Source organism: Panulirus ornatus, chromosome 33 (genome assembly GCF_036320965.1).
Source record: "Panulirus ornatus isolate Po-2019 chromosome 33, ASM3632096v1, whole genome shotgun sequence".
NCBI lineage: Eukaryota > Metazoa > Arthropoda > Malacostraca > Decapoda > Palinuridae > Panulirus > Panulirus ornatus.
In genome coordinates, this window is record NC_092256.1 from 21,777,219 (window position 1) to 21,795,087 (window position 17,869).

The following is a 17,869-nucleotide window of genomic DNA, read 5'->3' on the forward strand; positions in this document are numbered from 1 at the left end:
CAATCAATGAGCCCTGTGCTTCTGGGAAGAAGAGGAAAAAGAGCATCAGAAGTAGAGGTAAAGTTAGACATATCGTGGCATATTAATGCTGAGCTATGAGGTCTTGATATGACCAAACCTTCCACCTAGTGTACCAAATCCAGAAGAACTACAAGTAAAGTGTTATTTAGAGTATTATTTTACTACTATACACTATTTCAAACAATAATGTTTTCTTTAGATACTTAAATTTACAATGTATCTGCATGATATACTGTCTATTTTGAGCATTTAAAATCTTTGCGAGCATGTTCGGTTAAGAAATTTCCCCAATGTAACCCCCCCATTATCCCACTAAATCCTATGGTAAAAATTACTCCACTACTCACTGTTTTTATTACATTAAGATTTCCAAGAGCACATTCCCAAAGTCATCCAAGGACCAAATTTCAAAAGCAACCTTCAGTGTTTTATGTGCAAGTTCCACTCCCTATCCCTATATTTATACTGAAAATTACTTCACACTGAAGTGAACTCTGCAAAACTGAATTTAACCATATTTCTTTGACCCTATTTTGCAAAATTATGTCACCAATGTAATGACACAGAAACAAATTTTATTCGTTTGTTATGTCTACAGAAGCACTTGCGTCATGACACTGAATGCGTACGTTCCAGCACTTCCCTTATAATCAACAAAAACATAATATTCTACTAACCTTAGCTAGCAGAAGAGCCAAAGTATCTAGAACAGCGACCTTGACATTCCAGGCAAATCTGTCGCCTAGAATACGGATAAGAGGACCAGTGACATGGACAACAGAGGGTTTGAGGGCTTCAGAACTGGTAAGACGAATGACTTCTGTAAGGCCATTTGACGCTGCCTCCTTAAGCTCTGGCTCACCATTCAGCACAGCCTCACGAAAGATGGGCAAAATTGGCTGGATGCCTGGCAATAAAATACACACAAAATAAGCCATGGCAATAAATACACATAATAAGACCCAGAAATAAAACCAAAGTTTTACTTTGTAGACATTGTTTAATTCTTTAACCTTTTTATCTACCAATTAAAACTAAAAATACTTTTATATAAACATGAGTTTGATCTTCAATTTGCACATCAACTGGGAGAAAAAATGCAAAAGAATTTCTCTGAGCATATCAACAGCTGAAAAAATAAATTCCATCAAGAGTACATGGATTAAACATGAAGTGTACCCAAATGGTGACGGTAAATGAGCTTCCGCACTGTAGTGGTTAACACTACCAGATCAAATTCTGGATGCTGTTGTCAGCTCACAACCAACCTTGCTATTCATCCTCTCTTCAGGTCTGGTTGATATATGGGTACCTGGTGTCTAGAATGAATGTGAGCAAGAGGCCATTTCATCATTTGCTCCTGGCACTGCCTCGCTAACATGTGAAATGGCGAAAAAGTTCGGATTTTCAATACCTGTGCGGATCATGGTTAGATGTCTGAAGATTGTTGGAATGCATGTATAGTGCCACTGCATAAAGGCATGGGAAAGTAAGAGGTATATGTTAATCAACTGTGCCCAGTAAATTGTATGGAAGGGTCATTACTGTATGGATGATGACATGCACAGAGCATCAGACCACTGGTTTCAGAAGTGGTATAAGATATGTGGATCAGGGGTGTTCCTTGAAGAATGAGTGCAAAAAATACTTAAAGAATCAAAAAGATTTGAATGGTGCAATTATGATCTGGAGAAAGCATTTGATACAGTTAAGAGCAATGCTTTGTGGATGGTTTTATGAATCTATGGTGAGTAAGAGGAAAGCTATCAGAAGCAGTGAGAAGTATTTATCAAAAGACTAGGGCAAGTGTGCAAATAGGAAAAGAGGATGAGTGATTCCAGGTGAAGGTGGACCTGTGGCAGGGGTGTGTGGTCACTTAATTTCTTGATGGATGGAGTGGTGAGGAGGTTGAATACAGCGGCCTTGGAAACAAGAGCAGGTATGCAATCTTTTGGGATTGGGGACAACTAGGAGGTGAGTCAGTTGTTATCTGCTGATGACAAGTGAGAAAATGAAGAAGTTGGTTTTTAACTTACGGAGTGTGGATGAGGAGAAAGCTGACAGAAAACATGAATGAAAGCATTGTTTTTCAGGTTTATGGATGGAGAAAGACAGGCTAACTGGAAAGCGAGTCTAAATGGAAGAAACTTGGAGGAAGTGAAGAGATGAGTGATAAGATACCTACCTTGGAGTGCACCTGGCAGTGAATGGAACCGTGGGAGCTAGAGTGACTCATAAGATGGGTGAAGGGGAGAAAAGGTACTGAATCAAGCACTGAGGAATGTGTAGAAAGAGATCATTATCTGGGAGGGTATAGAAGTCCTGACAGAGTTGCATGGATGTAAGGAGTGGGCTTTAAATGAGAAAAGTATGGATGAAGGTGAATATGTGGAAATGAAGTATTTAAAGACATATGTGGTGTAAGGAGGAATGACTGACTAAGAAATCATTGGGTATGACTGAGATGCTCTTAAATAATAAGAGATAGGAATGAAATAAATGTGAGATGTTAATAAAAGTGATGGAAAGGATGCTAATTTGAGAGCTGAGAAGTATCTAGCACTCTGAAGAACACTGGAAAATGCAAAGATGATCTAAACTGCTCATTAAAAGAAACAATCCACCCTTTCTTGATGTGTGAGAATAAAATGTGTATAAACAATATTACTTGGAGAGTGTAAGCTACAGATTTCCTATGATTTGGCAGTGGCGTATGACTGATAAAAATGTGATATGATTATGTAAAGGAGAAAATGAATTGCAATATACAGTAGAAAAGAGTATAACAGAAAAAATTACCACAATTCTAAAACACTAAGATAGGGGAAAAAGAATACTTCCCATGTATTCCCTGTGTGTCATAGAAAGTGACTAAAAGGGGAGGTAGCATGGGGCTGGAAATCCTCCCCTCCCATTTTTAATTTTCCAAAAGAAGGAACAGAGAAGGGGGACAAGTGAGGATATTTCCTCTGTTCTTAATGCTACCTCGCTAAATTATATATATTTCATTACACATGATAGCTGGAGACTGAGTGTGAGCAAATGTGATTTTATTTGTCTGTTTTTCTGGCGCTACCTCACTGAAGCAGGGGGTAGCAATGCTGTTTCCTGTGGGGCAGTGGTGCCAGAAATGGATGAAGGCAAGCCAGTATGAATATGTACATGTGCATATACGTATATGTCTGTGTATGTGCATATATACATATGTATACGTTGATATATATATGCATGTATATGTGCATGTATAGGTGTTTATGTATATATATGTGTATATGAAATGATGGACCATTCTTCATCTGTTTCGTGGCACTACCTCGCTGATGTGGGAAACAGCAATCGAGTACAATAAATACATAAAAATAGATAAATATTTCAACCCGTTATGAGTACACATACACTCAAGACTGAGTTTACAGATATTAAGTTCATCACAATTACTAGAATACTCTTCTAGGACACATCCTTGTTTCATAAATGCTCTTTCATATAACTTATGATTCTTTCAATAAATGTAGTGAGGAGGTTACAGTACTTGTAAAAAGAATTATCAACATAGCCAAAATGAATTACCTTTAGGTAAACAAAAGCCAGGCATTAATTCTTCACCCTTTAAGTCGGATGCAGCAAATTTGACTGCTTGACGAACATCAGCTACCAGTGAACGTTGGTCTGCCGCATCTAAACTCTGCCAAATGTCAAAATTTATACTTAATATCAACCTTATCCATATTTTTCAAGTAAAAAGACTAATTCTGGTAATGAGCTATTACTCCTTTTTCTATGTATACAACTGCCTCTCATGTCTTGGTGAGATAGCATCAAGATCAAAACAAAAATTACCTCATTTGCACACATCCACTCTCTAACTACTGTATAATGTATTGAAAAACAGAACCAATCATATATAATATTGTCCTCTGTGGTATACAAGGGAAACAGAGAATAACTGCATCATTTATCACCGAGAACCACATGCATAAACAGACACTACAAGAGAAGCAAATACTGACTCTTGGCAAATTACTTTTCTCTGCATTCAGACTTTATCACATATATTATTCTCATACTTGCAATGCATATCATACAAGGTAATTAAAATTTTCACATTCTCTCAACAAATATGTATTTTCAAGAAGTGCTTAAAGATCACCAATATCTACCTTTAGATCAGTCACCATAAAGCAATCACTTTCCTGAACTAAACCAATATCAGAAACTAATTCATCTGAATCTGCTGGGTAAGCCCCAAGGCTTGTTACATGGTGTCTGATACAGTTAAATATTTTCAATTAAAGATCCCCTCAAGAGTATGATTGTTTAAAACAAAATTAATGACAGTCATTTATGCTGTATAAAGGAGAGCAACAAATGATTCCTGAAATTAGATTAAATGTAAAATGAAACTTCCTCTTTCCTTCAACATAAGGTAATATCATTATTATCATTATTATTATCATCTTATTATTATTAATTATTATTATTATTATCAAGGTAATGTACATATCAATAAAGATAAAAAACTGATGTAAACAATGTAATATATGTTGCATCTTGAACATACCTTAGTAACTGCATTTAATGCATGCCAAGAAGTTTTTAATATTTCCTGGTCTTTATGTGTGAAAAGGTGAATTAAACCACGCAGGAGCTGAGGTACATAATCACTGTAGTCAGCACGAGTATTGGAACAGAAGGCTAGCAAGAGAGCCACAGCTGCTTGAGCTACACCCATGTTACTTCCCCTGATGAGGAAAAAGAAAATTCCCTCTGAATAACTAATAGCACATATGAATCAAGGTAACTGTCAATATCTTTAATGGACAACATTAAGCACAGAAGAAACCGAACATTTAGCACTTAACTGAGGGACAGCTTAAGTAAATTTTCTGAAAAATACAAACAATAACAAGATAACATGAAATCCATAACCAAAAGCAGAGAATATTTCAGGTCCTTCAACAGCCCTTCTTTAAGTATTTGTATCAATAAATATACAAATCAGGGAGCTTAATCTTTTCAACAGTGTTTAAATAAAAGTATGGCCTCAATACAGCTTAAAAGGTGGGACCAAATTCACAGTTTCCTTTGAGCACATTGTATATCCATCAATTGGAACTCCCTCTAAGGGGTGGCCACAGCAATGGAACCTCCATAAATAAAGAACTCCAGTATCGCTTCTCAGCCTTCAGCACTTCATTCTTAACAAGTCATTGGCAGAGGGCAAGTCTGTGCAGTGTCTGCAGAGGCTCCTACCAAATGTTCCTAATGACAACTTCTATCTAATGCTCATAACTACTACTTCTACCTAATAATCCTGTCTAAAGTCTAAATGTTTCTATCTACTACTACATTATGCTTTAACTCTCTCATTAAATTGATAATCAAGCCAAGCTTACCTATCTATGTGAGATACTTCAAAGAAAGATGACCTACTTTGAATGGGACAGAAGTTCATCCACTATGGTGTTAACTCCAGCTTCATCAGTAACTGCTAGAACAACACCTTGGCAGTGATTAAGTGCCTCATCATATTCTGGAGTACCAGCAGTATCACTTAAAGCCCCAAGCAATGCCATCAGGATTTTGCTTAGATGGCGTGTCAGTGTGTCACCAGCAACTGATGCAAGGATGCAAAGAGCCTGGGTGTTAACTGGTGATGCAGTCAGCTGTTGAGGAAAGTAATGTTTCTGTATAATACTTGGTATAAAGTTACAGTCAGATGTTATCTTTAAAACTATCACATCTAATTATGCTAAGTGACATAATAATAACAAAATATAAAGCTGAAATGAGAACTATAATTTTCTAAGTATTGTTCTCCCACTATGCAAACCTGTGATTCATCAATTGCAAACCTGTGATTCATCAATATAATCTTCCAACTGATATAAATTCAAGTATTTACAATATATGCAGAGATCACAAATATTGTGATTTAAAAAGTGGCAAAGGCTTTTGAATGCACAGGCTGTTTCTAAAGGCAGAGAACAGTTTTCAAGACCAGAAAAACACAAAAAAAATAAAATCTAAGAGACATTAGTTTATTAATCCCTAATTAAGCTGCATTAGATAATAAATGTCCATACTGTTCTTATTGTCATTACTGCTTTTATTATCTTCACAATACAAGATTAACAGTCATTCCTCTGGCAGTAACTAGAATTTAATCACTGAATCTGCCAATTTTTCACATGGAGCATCTCCACCACTCCCACCTAAGTTCTGACTAACCCACCATTCATCATATACTCTAAATGTCAACATCCATCACAATACAATTTCATCAAAGCATAAAGACATTTTCATTCCATCATTTTTCATTGCCACTACAAAACAAAACTGAAATATTTTACCTGAGGAACTAGATAGGGTAAGACAACTCTACTTCTAATGGCCATGACTTGCTTTAGTCCATCCAGTGCATATTCTCGAGTTTCATCTTCATTTTTCAACTCCGCTAAGAGGTGTGGTAATATATCTTCCAGGGCTCTATGGCCAACAGTTCCATGCAGGGAATCAAAGGTCTGAGCAGCTGCTTGACGCACAGATGATAAGGGATCACACAAAGCCCGTCTGAGAAAAAATGAGGATACAATTTCTTTCTTTTTTTTTGTTTACTGAGAATGATTTTGGTACCTTGACAGTTTAAAGGCTGCTAGCTCTATAATCCTGTCTATCACAGAAAATATTTCATTCATCACAAAGCCAAACCACTCAAAATAAATTTCCAACTTTTTACTTCACCAATCATTTACAAGCACAACCATGAAAACAAATGCCAAACCACCTGATTCTTATACCACTGCAACTGAAAAAAAAAAGCATTTGAATTATGCATAATAATTCAAAGTAAGTACAATTAATGGGCAAGCTGAACTGATTCTAGTACAAGACAGTATAACCAAACCTTTCTTAGATCTATCATCATTCATTCTTTGCTTATATTTCATTATGCCACTTATTATCTCTGCAAAGTTCCATATTACAACTCTGCCATACAAAGTGACGTATACATTTAAACATACTTTTCTAAATCTTTACTCAACAACAGTAAGCATATTTGAAATGAACATATAAATCATCTCTTCCTGTTTGTTGTATCAGGATAATGACTCTACCTTGGGAAGTAACCATTCCAACCCCTGCCAGCCTGTGGGGTTGGGGCAGACAATATCAGCTCAGCAAAATTTATTTCTACAAATAGTGCATGCATACATTTTGATCAGCTAATATGAAATGTAAAGAAAAAAAAAATGACAATATGAAATAATCGACAGATGTTTTCATTTTATGTCCAGCTTGTTACTCTAGGCTCACAAATAGATATATACATATAACAAGAAATGCTAATATAGCAAGATATATTCATCAATAATCTATTTCTTTACACCATGCCTCATATTCCAAGCTAAAGATTATTCCATATCTTACCTTACAGTAGGAACAAGGTTGTCAGCAAAGCAAAGAACCATATCCTTGCTAGTCGAGGCCATAATCTCAGATAAACCAATACATACACCTTGCCGGTGGTCAGCTTCTGGCGACCCTAAGCCAGCTTCTAAAATTGGAATGATCTCCGGTAATACTCGTTCCCCCAGTTTCCGTACCAAATCTCCAAGAGTGCGGGCAGCCACCTTTAGGATACAAAAAAAGTCGCAGTTTTCTTGAAATACAACACGGCATCCATTTATTCACATTTAACGTTACAACACTGCACTGAAGAGTTTCAATTATGAGAAACACAAGATGAAAATGGTGGAAGGAGGTGAAGCATAAAGACACTGATACACATGAATGATACTTTGCTTATACAAATCTAAAATGCTCTGCACAGGAATCTCAAAAGCAAATCAGAGGGACCTAAAGGTAAATGCTGGTACAATTAAAGTGTTACGAAAATGAGATAATAACAGGAAGAGTACAATGTGTAGGATCAATGAGTATAAAAAAAATGGACACAGATATAGAGGTCTAGAAGCCAGGTGTATATAAAACAGCAGTGGAAAAAAAAAAGGAAAGATCAAGTCTGAGTTAATATGGGCATAAAACGAAAGGAAAATAAAATGAATGCATATGAGGTGAAGGGAAGGGAAAGTGTCAGTTGGGTCAAACTAGGTAAGACAACAGGAGAGGGTAAGCAGGAATGTAAAGTAATCTGCAAAAGCATGAGATCGTATGAGGGTAAAAGAAATATTTGCATGCACTCTAAACAGCTGGGTAGGCACCAGGAGACACAAAAAGCTATATAAGCATAAGGAAGGCAAAGAGAAGATTCTACACTTGCACTCCTACTGGATAACTGATAGCAAAGAAATGAATAAAACAAAACAAGATGATACATCTGAATTGAAACAAAGTCATTAATCTCAAATTACGACATTAAAATGGCATTAAATATTCTACTAACCTACTATCTATAGATATATTAGTCTAAGATTACTAAGTGGGCTAAGTAGAATACATATCAATACAACAGCAGCAACAACAATGCACTTTAACTTAGGATCTCTGTTATGATAGCAAATTAGCTGCCTCTCTCTACACCATATCACAATATTTTGTTGATTATATGTAGTCTGTTTCAAAAATTTTTCATCTTAACTAAATTCTTAGTTATCATTCACAAACTTATCCAAAATATAAAATGTACTTCTATGACCTGACACAATACATAAACATATGGAATACCAAATTATACAAAAGAGAAAAATCATCAAGAATCAATGACAAACTGTATACCTTCACCTTACCTGCCTCTTGTCATTGCTTGTGGAAGCCAAGTGCCCCAACAGAAGAGAGAACAATGTGGGTAGTATCTCTCGTAAAGTCTTGGGTGTGTTGGTGACAACAACTTTCCATACATGAAGTGCAGCCTGTCTAACTAAAACTGCAACATCTGAACGTCCCATGTAAAGCCCAGCCAATACACGGTTACGCCGCTCTTCACCAAGGACATCTATGATAGCCTGAAGGTAAAATCTTTTTTAAATATTTACATAATTCTATATTTACATAATTCTAGCAAACTATATCTAATGATGGTTGTATACCATCTAATATCTCACATTTTAAGTTTATAACAAAAATCCAAACCAAATTAATTCTTACATTTCTGAATAGTTACTGTATACAATCCAAACCAAATCAAGTCTTACATCTCTGAATAATTACTGTATATATGCAGCCAAAAATTAATGGTGTCATTCTCCCGAACGGCAGAAAAGAAAAGGCTGAACTGAGCGAAAGTAAATGCAAAAGTAAAGGAGGAATGGAGATAAACAGAGATGATGATTTGTCAGAATTACATGTAAGGAGCAAAGATTATGGGGGAAAAGGTGCAGCCAAGTATCTCCAATGTATTAAGAATAATGAAATGGTTATATAAGTACTGTTTTGTGTGACTTGAAATTAAATTTATTCAAAACAGTATTTACAACAGACTGTAATTTGATAAATGATAATAAGGAAGAAAGCTCGTGACAAGATTGATCAGAAAACATTTCTAAGTCAGTAAGCTAAATAATAAAAACAGGTAGATAAACTAGCAGAAAATCAAGTACCGATTCATGAGATGATCACTAGAGTGCTCTGATGCATACAAATGGGTCAAAGTGGGTGGATAACACTCCTTGACCTTTCTTAGCACTATCCTTTCATTCTAATCTTCTTAGAACTTAAAGCCAGTGACAGTATTTACTTTCTAATATATAGAGATGCAACACATATTACAAAGATAAAAGACTTTCTTCAAATACTATTGACAAAACAAAAATCAATGACCTGAAAGGCTACAAAAACAAATTGCATCTGAGAGTCAAGTAATATTTTTCAAGCATAATATTCTAGTCATGATAATATAGTACTTCAATGAAAGCAAAGATGAAGTTATTAAGATATGCTGTACAGTCATTTTACATAATCTATCCTGAAAAGGAAAGTGCTATAAGAGATAAGAATAAAAGAGTAATTATTACTAGCCTTCTGTGAATGTTCAGTCCCAAAGTTGTCATCCTCATGGGCAGTGTCAGTTGTCATTTTGCCCGAAACACCTGACACCTTAAAGAGCAGATCACCCAGCAACTGTACAGAACTGGAATAGCACAATCACATAATTGCTCGTCTCAAAAAATACTAAAGTTATGAAGTTAGGAAGACACAAAGTATCTCATTACATCAATCAATTACCTTGGAGGGCTGAGAAGACTTAATGATGTATTTCAAGGTTTAAGCTTGAAAAATCTCCACCATAGTACCATAACTATCTGCCTCCATTATGAAAAACTGGGCATTTATTTATCTACTCATTCATAATTGTTTCTGGAACACTTTCTTGAAAAGAGGTCCTGAAGTTACTAAAAGATCCCTTTTCCAGAAGCTCCTGCAGCTCCTAGGCTGTACTACTTCCAGCAGAAGGGTATGATGGACTCCTTTAGAATGAGAAGCTCTTTGATATGACTGTACTCTCATTGATACAACCTTCCAGTACGTGTCTTTTCACTTGCAGTGTAACCACATGAAGGCAAAGTCTGGTAACCCCATTTAGCTATTAATTTAATCTGTCTTCATATGAAGTGGTTCTAAATCTTGTGCAATCTGGTCGTGAAAAACACAAATACTTAAACCATGAAATCATATTTGGATCCAAACTATTAAGCATTGGAGCCTTTTATTCCTCTAACAAACAAACAATGATTCTATTAGTAATCTTCCTCACCTGTATCTAATTCGCCAGTTATCATGGAAAAGGCCAGCCTCCAGTTCTGGTAACAGCAAGGTAATAGCTGACTCTGCATATGTATTGACTATTCTTTGACCAGCTTTCAGAGCAGTCTCTCGAACAAATTCATTCTCATCTGCAAGAGCCTGCAACAGTGTATATCTACTTGGATCACACTCCTTGGTTGAGCTAAACAAGATAAAGGCAGTATAGAATTAATTGTATCTAACACATCTAATATTTTCAAAGCATAAAAAAGTTAAAAATTAAGTTTCCAGATCACCAAAAACACATTACCAGAAACAGTACCTTATGCTGTTACACTAAACTGCTCTGTATTGAAATTTCATGAAAAACCTTATGAAACTACTTGTTTCTTCAAACAGGAATTCTAGGAATGATGACTGACCTTAAGGATTGGTGGGATAATCTGACCAATATATGGAGTGAACTCATCCTGGAACACTGTAGGAAGGAAGATGAACATCATAATGTATCCATCTTTTACATGAGGTGCAATGTCTGAGCGCTCTGCTGTAGCTATGATATCTGGCATGAGTCGATGGAGTTTCTCAGGACCCAAGCCTCCTACCACCTGGGAAGTAACAATCATCTCAATATTATTTATAATGTATAGACAATAAAGAAGTCAATCCCCATTAAACTGTGCAGGTAAATGGAGTATGAAGAGAACCCAAATAGCTACACTATCATTTTCATTTTCAAACTGCCTATTCATTCAGGATTTAAGGTGGGCATCTTCAAATTTATCTTATCATACTTGATCACTGTTTTCTGCATCAACATGGCAGTACCAGGAAACAGACGAAGAATGGCTCATCCACTCATATACACATATATACATATAAACACCCATACATGCACATATACACAAATATACATATACATATCAACACAGACATACACATACACAGACATATACATATATACACATGTACAAATTCATACTTGCTTGCCTTCATCCATTCCTGTCAACACCACTCCACACGAAATAAAAGGCCACATTCGTCCACACTCAGTCTCTAGCTGTCATGTTTAATGCATATATATCTATATATATATCTATACATATGCATAGTATACAACTATGTTTCTGAAGAACTGCTTGATTTGTAGTATAATGTTTACAAGACTTTACACATGCTCATGATCACCTACAAATACTATGAGAAACAAACGCATATTTAATTCTCCATCGAGTCTAATTGTCAATCAATTAGCAAAGCACTACATTTCTTAATATTAAGTCTTATAATTCAACCCATCTTGGAACAGGTGTGCAACAAAAAAAAAATCAAACTCGGAAAATCAATAAAGAATGTGCAATAGCTTCAAGACTATCTTACCTCAGCTAGTCCCTGAGCAGCACCCGAACGATCAACACTGGATGACTCAGAAGTCAGTGTCTGCATCAGCCAAGGGAGGAGATCATCAAAACTGGACTCTCCCATACCTTTTACCATGGCTCCTAATGCACGAGATGACACAGATCGAACCTAAAGGAAGAGTTTTCAATCAAATTTCAAAATTCATTAAATGCTGTCCAAGATATAACAAGATATAGCCAATAACCATACTCAATATGGAAAAATTATGTACCTACATCTGGTAAGTCTTTTAATTATACCTAGCAAGGTGGTGCATGCATAATCCCTTTAGACAATCATACATCCTCTCTAGTGATATCACTTTCATACATTTATCATTTAACTCTACACTTATCCTAGTTTATTAGAATGGTGGTTTTTCACATTACTGTAGTTATCCTGAACTCTGTTTTTCCAGGATTTGTTTTGCTGCATAAATAAGAGCAGTAAAGATTCTAGCCCTCAGTCCTGGTTTTTTTATTCTGAAAAAATCTTAAGTACATTATATTCTTTGTGAATTGTGAATTCCACATTGAGTGTTACCAATATTGTTCTTACTCAAGGACAAATCCAAACATTAGGCAAGCTGTAAGTATAGGTACTTCAAAAAAGGCAAAAAACCTGATAGAACAGGTTCTGATTTTGAACGACAATTCAAGATGCCACAGTTATTGGAGAGTAAAAAAAAAAAAAAGTTCTTTGGCCTTTTGGAGTTACAAATAACTTTATAAAGTTCTGTCAGCAAGTGTATCTAATTAGCTATCATTCATCAAATGGTACTTCAAAATTCCTTTCTTATTAAATAAGAAAGCCAGACCCTTCTACCTTTACTTCAAGCAAAATCATGACACTGCTAGAGAATTCCTGTTTCCTTGTAGGTTGAAAAGCAATCGAGATGAGATTACAAAATGATGTCACTCATGTAAAACAATGCTATGAGCCTAACAGAACTCTGACAAATGCACAAATCTCCATTTAAAACAAGTATGCAAAGCACCCTTTAGATTTATAGAAACTACCAACTAAAAATGAAAATGAATTCATTATACTATCCAAAAGAATTTTAACTAAAGGTCTGGAATTTTGAATATCTTTTTGATAAAGAAAAACAATAAACTGGTTAAAAGTGCCTTCTTCTACAAGAAAAATAAACTTTTAGAGGAGGTTAAAAACATTAACAATTCTTTCCTCCTGTTCTGAAATAAAGGAAGAAGAAAGTAATTTCTTCTTTACCTCATTATGACATGCCAATGAAGAGGATGGACAATTAGTGAGGAACATTTACAGATATCATGTTCCAGGCCATTGGACATTATCTTCCACATAATTACAAATTAAGCAGCTTGGAGTAATGTTCACTAATGCTGTAAGACAAGTGGCCTCTAGCCAAGAATTTGAAGTCTGTTGTGTCAACTGAACACATAATACTTATATTAACTCTCTTTTTCATTATCTGAAGTTCATCCAGCAATATGTTAAAGGAATATTTTTCTCTTTCCTCTCTTATAAATCCTTTCTTTAGAAAAGAAAATCTTTAAATCAACAAAGCATTCAAATACATAATTTCTAAAGTTCAGTACTGAACTTTTAGGGGCCCCTTTCAGACTAAATGGTTTAAAAAACTCATATTTTTCCAAGGGGAGGAAGACAGCCTCTTGAAGGATTTGGAGATAAGCAAACAAGGAAGAGGTCTGCAACCCCTCAGACAATTACAGATTGATTTAAAGTTGCTTTCATGGCAGGCAATTTCCCTTGGCTTTTGCAATCTCAATATAATGCTTAGGAAGACAAGGGAATTTTCGTACATCATGGTTTTTCTAGAAGCTATGATTTTCCTTGCTTTTAGATTGAAAAGTCACACAGTAAGGGAACAAATGTTCCCTTACTGAGGAAGAAACATTTTCACCCTTGACCTACACTGAAAGGGTTAATCAATTCACTTACCTTTGGCACAGGATCAAGCAGAGAAGCCTTTAGACCTGGGATGATACCAGGCAGGTAGGGCTGAAGATCCTTTTGGTCCGTCAATGAGTACATGTTACCAATAATTTGGGCTGCCATCTTACGCACCTATAACACATAAAATTCTTATCATATACAAATATACCTATCTATATCCTTAAACACCAGCCCCAATAACATGGGGTGTACAAAATGCATACACACATCTCTGATTTACAAACATTATGCATGAGAGATGGAGACTGTATATGTACAAATGAGGCCATTGTTCATTAATTCCTACTGCTACCTCACAAAAGCAAGAAAGGCAGTTAAGTATAGAGGGATATCATCATTAATATAGTAATTACCATAGGTATAAAATAACATCACTATTCCTGGGGAAAGGGGAGGATGATCATCTACATTTCTCCTGCATGTCACAGAAGGCAACTATGTGGGGCAAAAGCAGGAGTCTGGAAACACAAAAAGTTAAGCAAATACATTTCTTTATATATTCAGTAATCTGCTCATAGCACTGACTTACTTGGGCAGAGATGGCCGATATGGATATTAAAAAAATCATTATTGCTCTTGTAGGACCTACAACCTTTTCTATCCATTTAGTGAAATCAGAAGAGCAAGATTTGACCAACAGTTCACTGCAGAAGCTGGATGACTATCTTTGTGTTAGCGTTTGTGATTTCTTACCCCACATAATTAACACCTACCTCAGTTGAGCGGTCCTGGAATGCTCTTTGTACTACAGGCATGATGAGGGCCAGGGATGGAGCATCAATAAAATGAACAAATTTTGTCTCCAGCAAAGTCTGCAAGCACACTGATGTGTTTTTGGTTGGGTCCTGAAGAGCTGCTAATAGTACTGGCACAATAGCTGTAATCAAAACAGAAATATAAAATTGCTAATATGCAACCTCTACACTAGAAAAATCTCTAATCCTACTGTAAAAGTACAGTGGAACATGCAATACATGAAACCTCATGTCTTAGGCATGTTTCACTAATAATAAATGGAAAGTAGAATGGTGAGAGGAAATAATGAAAAAAAAGTTTGAGAACAAACATCACTTCAAATGCTGTAACACGGTACTACTTAAATTCTTTTTTCTTAAATTCTACCATTCTTATGTAGTTAAAAATATGCCTATATCTTCAGGTCCTATGTGACTGAAGATTCTTCTAAAACAAAAGATAATACATTCATAATATTAAGAAATCATACTAACTACCATAAAAGGGAAACAACTACTGTCATTGGTCTGTACCAGGGGTATATGAAGCAGTCAGGGGACACTATGGAATAGTCTGTGTGGTTTGTCTGTTGATGATGGACTCTGGTTTCAGTACATTTTATATGACTGCAAAATAATGGATGTGAACAAAAAAAATCATATAACTACAACTATTTGTAATATTCATATCTTATAGGTTAATAATCAATAACTAATCATTTATCAAATAAAAGGAAAACTACCTATAGTAAGGAAAATAGCAAAATGAGTATGTGTCATTACCTTGGATTTCTGGGTTCCTGATAACAGAACCAATCAACCGAAGAGCTTGACTACCTGCTCTCTGAACCTTCATGTGAGAATCACTTAAGACCTCAATCAACCTAGGCACAATGGAAGGAAGGCACGATGAAAGCTGCTTTGGGGCACAGAATGCCATGTTTCCAAGTAATTCCACTGATCCTGAAATATTTCAAACATTTCAAATAGACTGTAAATTGCCATATTTCAAATAAACATATCCAGTGCTGCAAGCACTAGCATTTTTTCAACAGGCATACAAATGCTCATAATCTAAAAAGAAAATTACATCAATCTATTGTAATTTTCATTCATACTTTTTCCTAACAGCAAATATGATTATTTCTATTCCATCAGTATTAACAAGCAATAATTCAGACCTGTTTTAGTTCTCCATGAATCCTCTTCAAGGGCAGCCAGAAGAGATGGTAAAACAAGTTTGACACCATGAGCAGACAATTTGCTCATGACTGCTTTGGCTGTGTCATCCGTGGCTTCCCTCACATACTGGTTTGTGTCACCAAAGCAGAGAAGTAAGTGGGGTAGAATATGCACAATATAAGGTTCAAAGAGCTTTCCAAGCATATTGCATAGCTGTTCCAAGGCAAACAAAGACCCTTCTCGATGTCTGTAGTTTTTCTTGTCCTGAGGAAAAAGAAATCAAATGTAAAATATCATTTTGGATTAGCTATCTTCACTTGATACCAGTGCCTTAGTAATACCATATTTGAGCTATCTGGTTCTTTGAGGAATCTAAAATATAAGAAATAAAAAGAAAACCAGAGGTACTAAATAAGAGCCACGGAAAGCATTACATTAGTTTTCCAAACTATGGCTTCAAGACTGACTCCACTACCAAGAACCATTAACAGTAACAAGATCAATATGAGAACTGCCTTTTGGTAGCAGACACTCTAGATACTATCGCCCTAATGTGGTATAAAAGCTGTTTTAGCTGATAAATAGTAAAATGGAAGATAATCAACAGATGATTAAAGAAGTGGTTTTGCTTATTTCCCAAAAGAGGTGAATGCATCTGATCCATTTGGAGTAAATATAAATGGTTAATCATAGTGAAAAAACAATTGTACCCAGGACTAAAATGTGAAACAGTAGGCAAGAAAGGGTGAAAACTTGAGGAATGAGAGCAAAGTACTGAATTTCCGAGAGAAGTTATCTAACAAAGCAGAAGGGAATTAATGACTTGGTACAGTGAGGTTGAAAATACTGTGAAATTATTTGAAAACTGCATCAACAGATGATGCAGAATTCTGAGGATACACAGTTTAAACTATTTCCGGAGAAAGAAATTCAAGCTCAATCTTTTTTTTTTTTTACTTATTACTATGAAGAGAGACAGTTCCACAGTTTAGCTGTTGATGGATAAATATGACATTAAATTAGACAACTCTTGAGTACATAATATCTGAGACATGACCTAATGGAAGCTGTGGAACATACTCACTGGGGCTGGTAAACATGATGACAACTCTTGAGCAGAAGCTGAAGCAATATCCTAAAAAAGGGATAGCAAAGAGATATGGTTGAAGTTGTAAAGTGAGGCAGGGCAAACTGATAAGGCAAAGTGCTTTTCAATGATCTCTACTCATGAAAATGGTGGAGAAAACATTCTAAAGATGTGTGTTGTAAGTAGTATTCCATACAGAAGTGAATCAACCCTCTGTACTGCCTGTGTAGCTGCTGAGGAAAAACATAAATAAGACCAGAACAGAATCATGGTTCATTACTGAAGAGTGCTTGGCTACTTTACTGGCAGAATGCTAAATATACCAACAGAGAAGAGATGCTGAACAAAAGGAAATTAAGTCAGGTACAATTTTAGAGTGAAATAATACTGAAGATAAAAGTATCCTGCTTAGTTTCAAAATCTGTTCTCTTACTTGTATGGCTTTTGTAAGTTGATTCATTATATCCAATTGTTTAAGGGCCAAGATACCCATACCCTTCACCAAAGAGGCCAACCCATATGCTGCACCCTTCCGTTCTCCATAATTTTCAGACTGAAGCAACACAGTCATTAGCTTTGAAACCAACTTAGGACACTCATCACGAATTGCTGGCACCAGGGGATGAAGACAATTAGCCACTGCCTCTTGAACCTGAAAGTTCAAAAAATCAAGACAAGAAAACAAAATACATATCCTAAGTACTTGTCTTTTTAATATGTTTGCAATAAAATTTGATGACACTATCAGAATGTGTACTTCTAAGAATAATAAGTAATAATA

At 35.6% G+C, this 17,869-nt stretch overlaps 1 protein-coding gene across 1 annotated transcript in view; it reads right to left on the minus strand.

Annotated features, from left to right (window-relative positions):
• Nucleotides 1–17,869, minus strand: part of l(3)80Fj (lethal (3) 80Fj) — a 63,857-nt gene that overhangs the window by 9,430 nt on the left and 36,558 nt on the right. Inside the window, exons 24-39 of the mRNA XM_071681860.1 lie at nucleotides 17,522–17,740; nucleotides 16,001–16,265; nucleotides 15,603–15,782; nucleotides 14,799–14,962; nucleotides 14,071–14,196; nucleotides 12,106–12,255; nucleotides 11,148–11,333; nucleotides 10,736–10,884; nucleotides 10,000–10,111; nucleotides 8,772–8,987; nucleotides 7,453–7,655; nucleotides 6,375–6,594; nucleotides 5,455–5,687; nucleotides 4,583–4,763; nucleotides 3,592–3,706; nucleotides 699–928 (exon numbers count right to left, since the gene is read on the minus strand). Coding sequence (XP_071537961.1) covers nucleotides 699–928; nucleotides 3,592–3,706; nucleotides 4,583–4,763; nucleotides 5,455–5,687; nucleotides 6,375–6,594; nucleotides 7,453–7,655; nucleotides 8,772–8,987; nucleotides 10,000–10,111; nucleotides 10,736–10,884; nucleotides 11,148–11,333; nucleotides 12,106–12,255; nucleotides 14,071–14,196; nucleotides 14,799–14,962; nucleotides 15,603–15,782; nucleotides 16,001–16,265; nucleotides 17,522–17,740 — 2,949 coding nt within the window. The remainder of the gene's footprint in view (nucleotides 1–698; nucleotides 929–3,591; nucleotides 3,707–4,582; nucleotides 4,764–5,454; nucleotides 5,688–6,374; nucleotides 6,595–7,452; nucleotides 7,656–8,771; nucleotides 8,988–9,999; nucleotides 10,112–10,735; nucleotides 10,885–11,147; nucleotides 11,334–12,105; nucleotides 12,256–14,070; nucleotides 14,197–14,798; nucleotides 14,963–15,602; nucleotides 15,783–16,000; nucleotides 16,266–17,521; nucleotides 17,741–17,869) is intronic.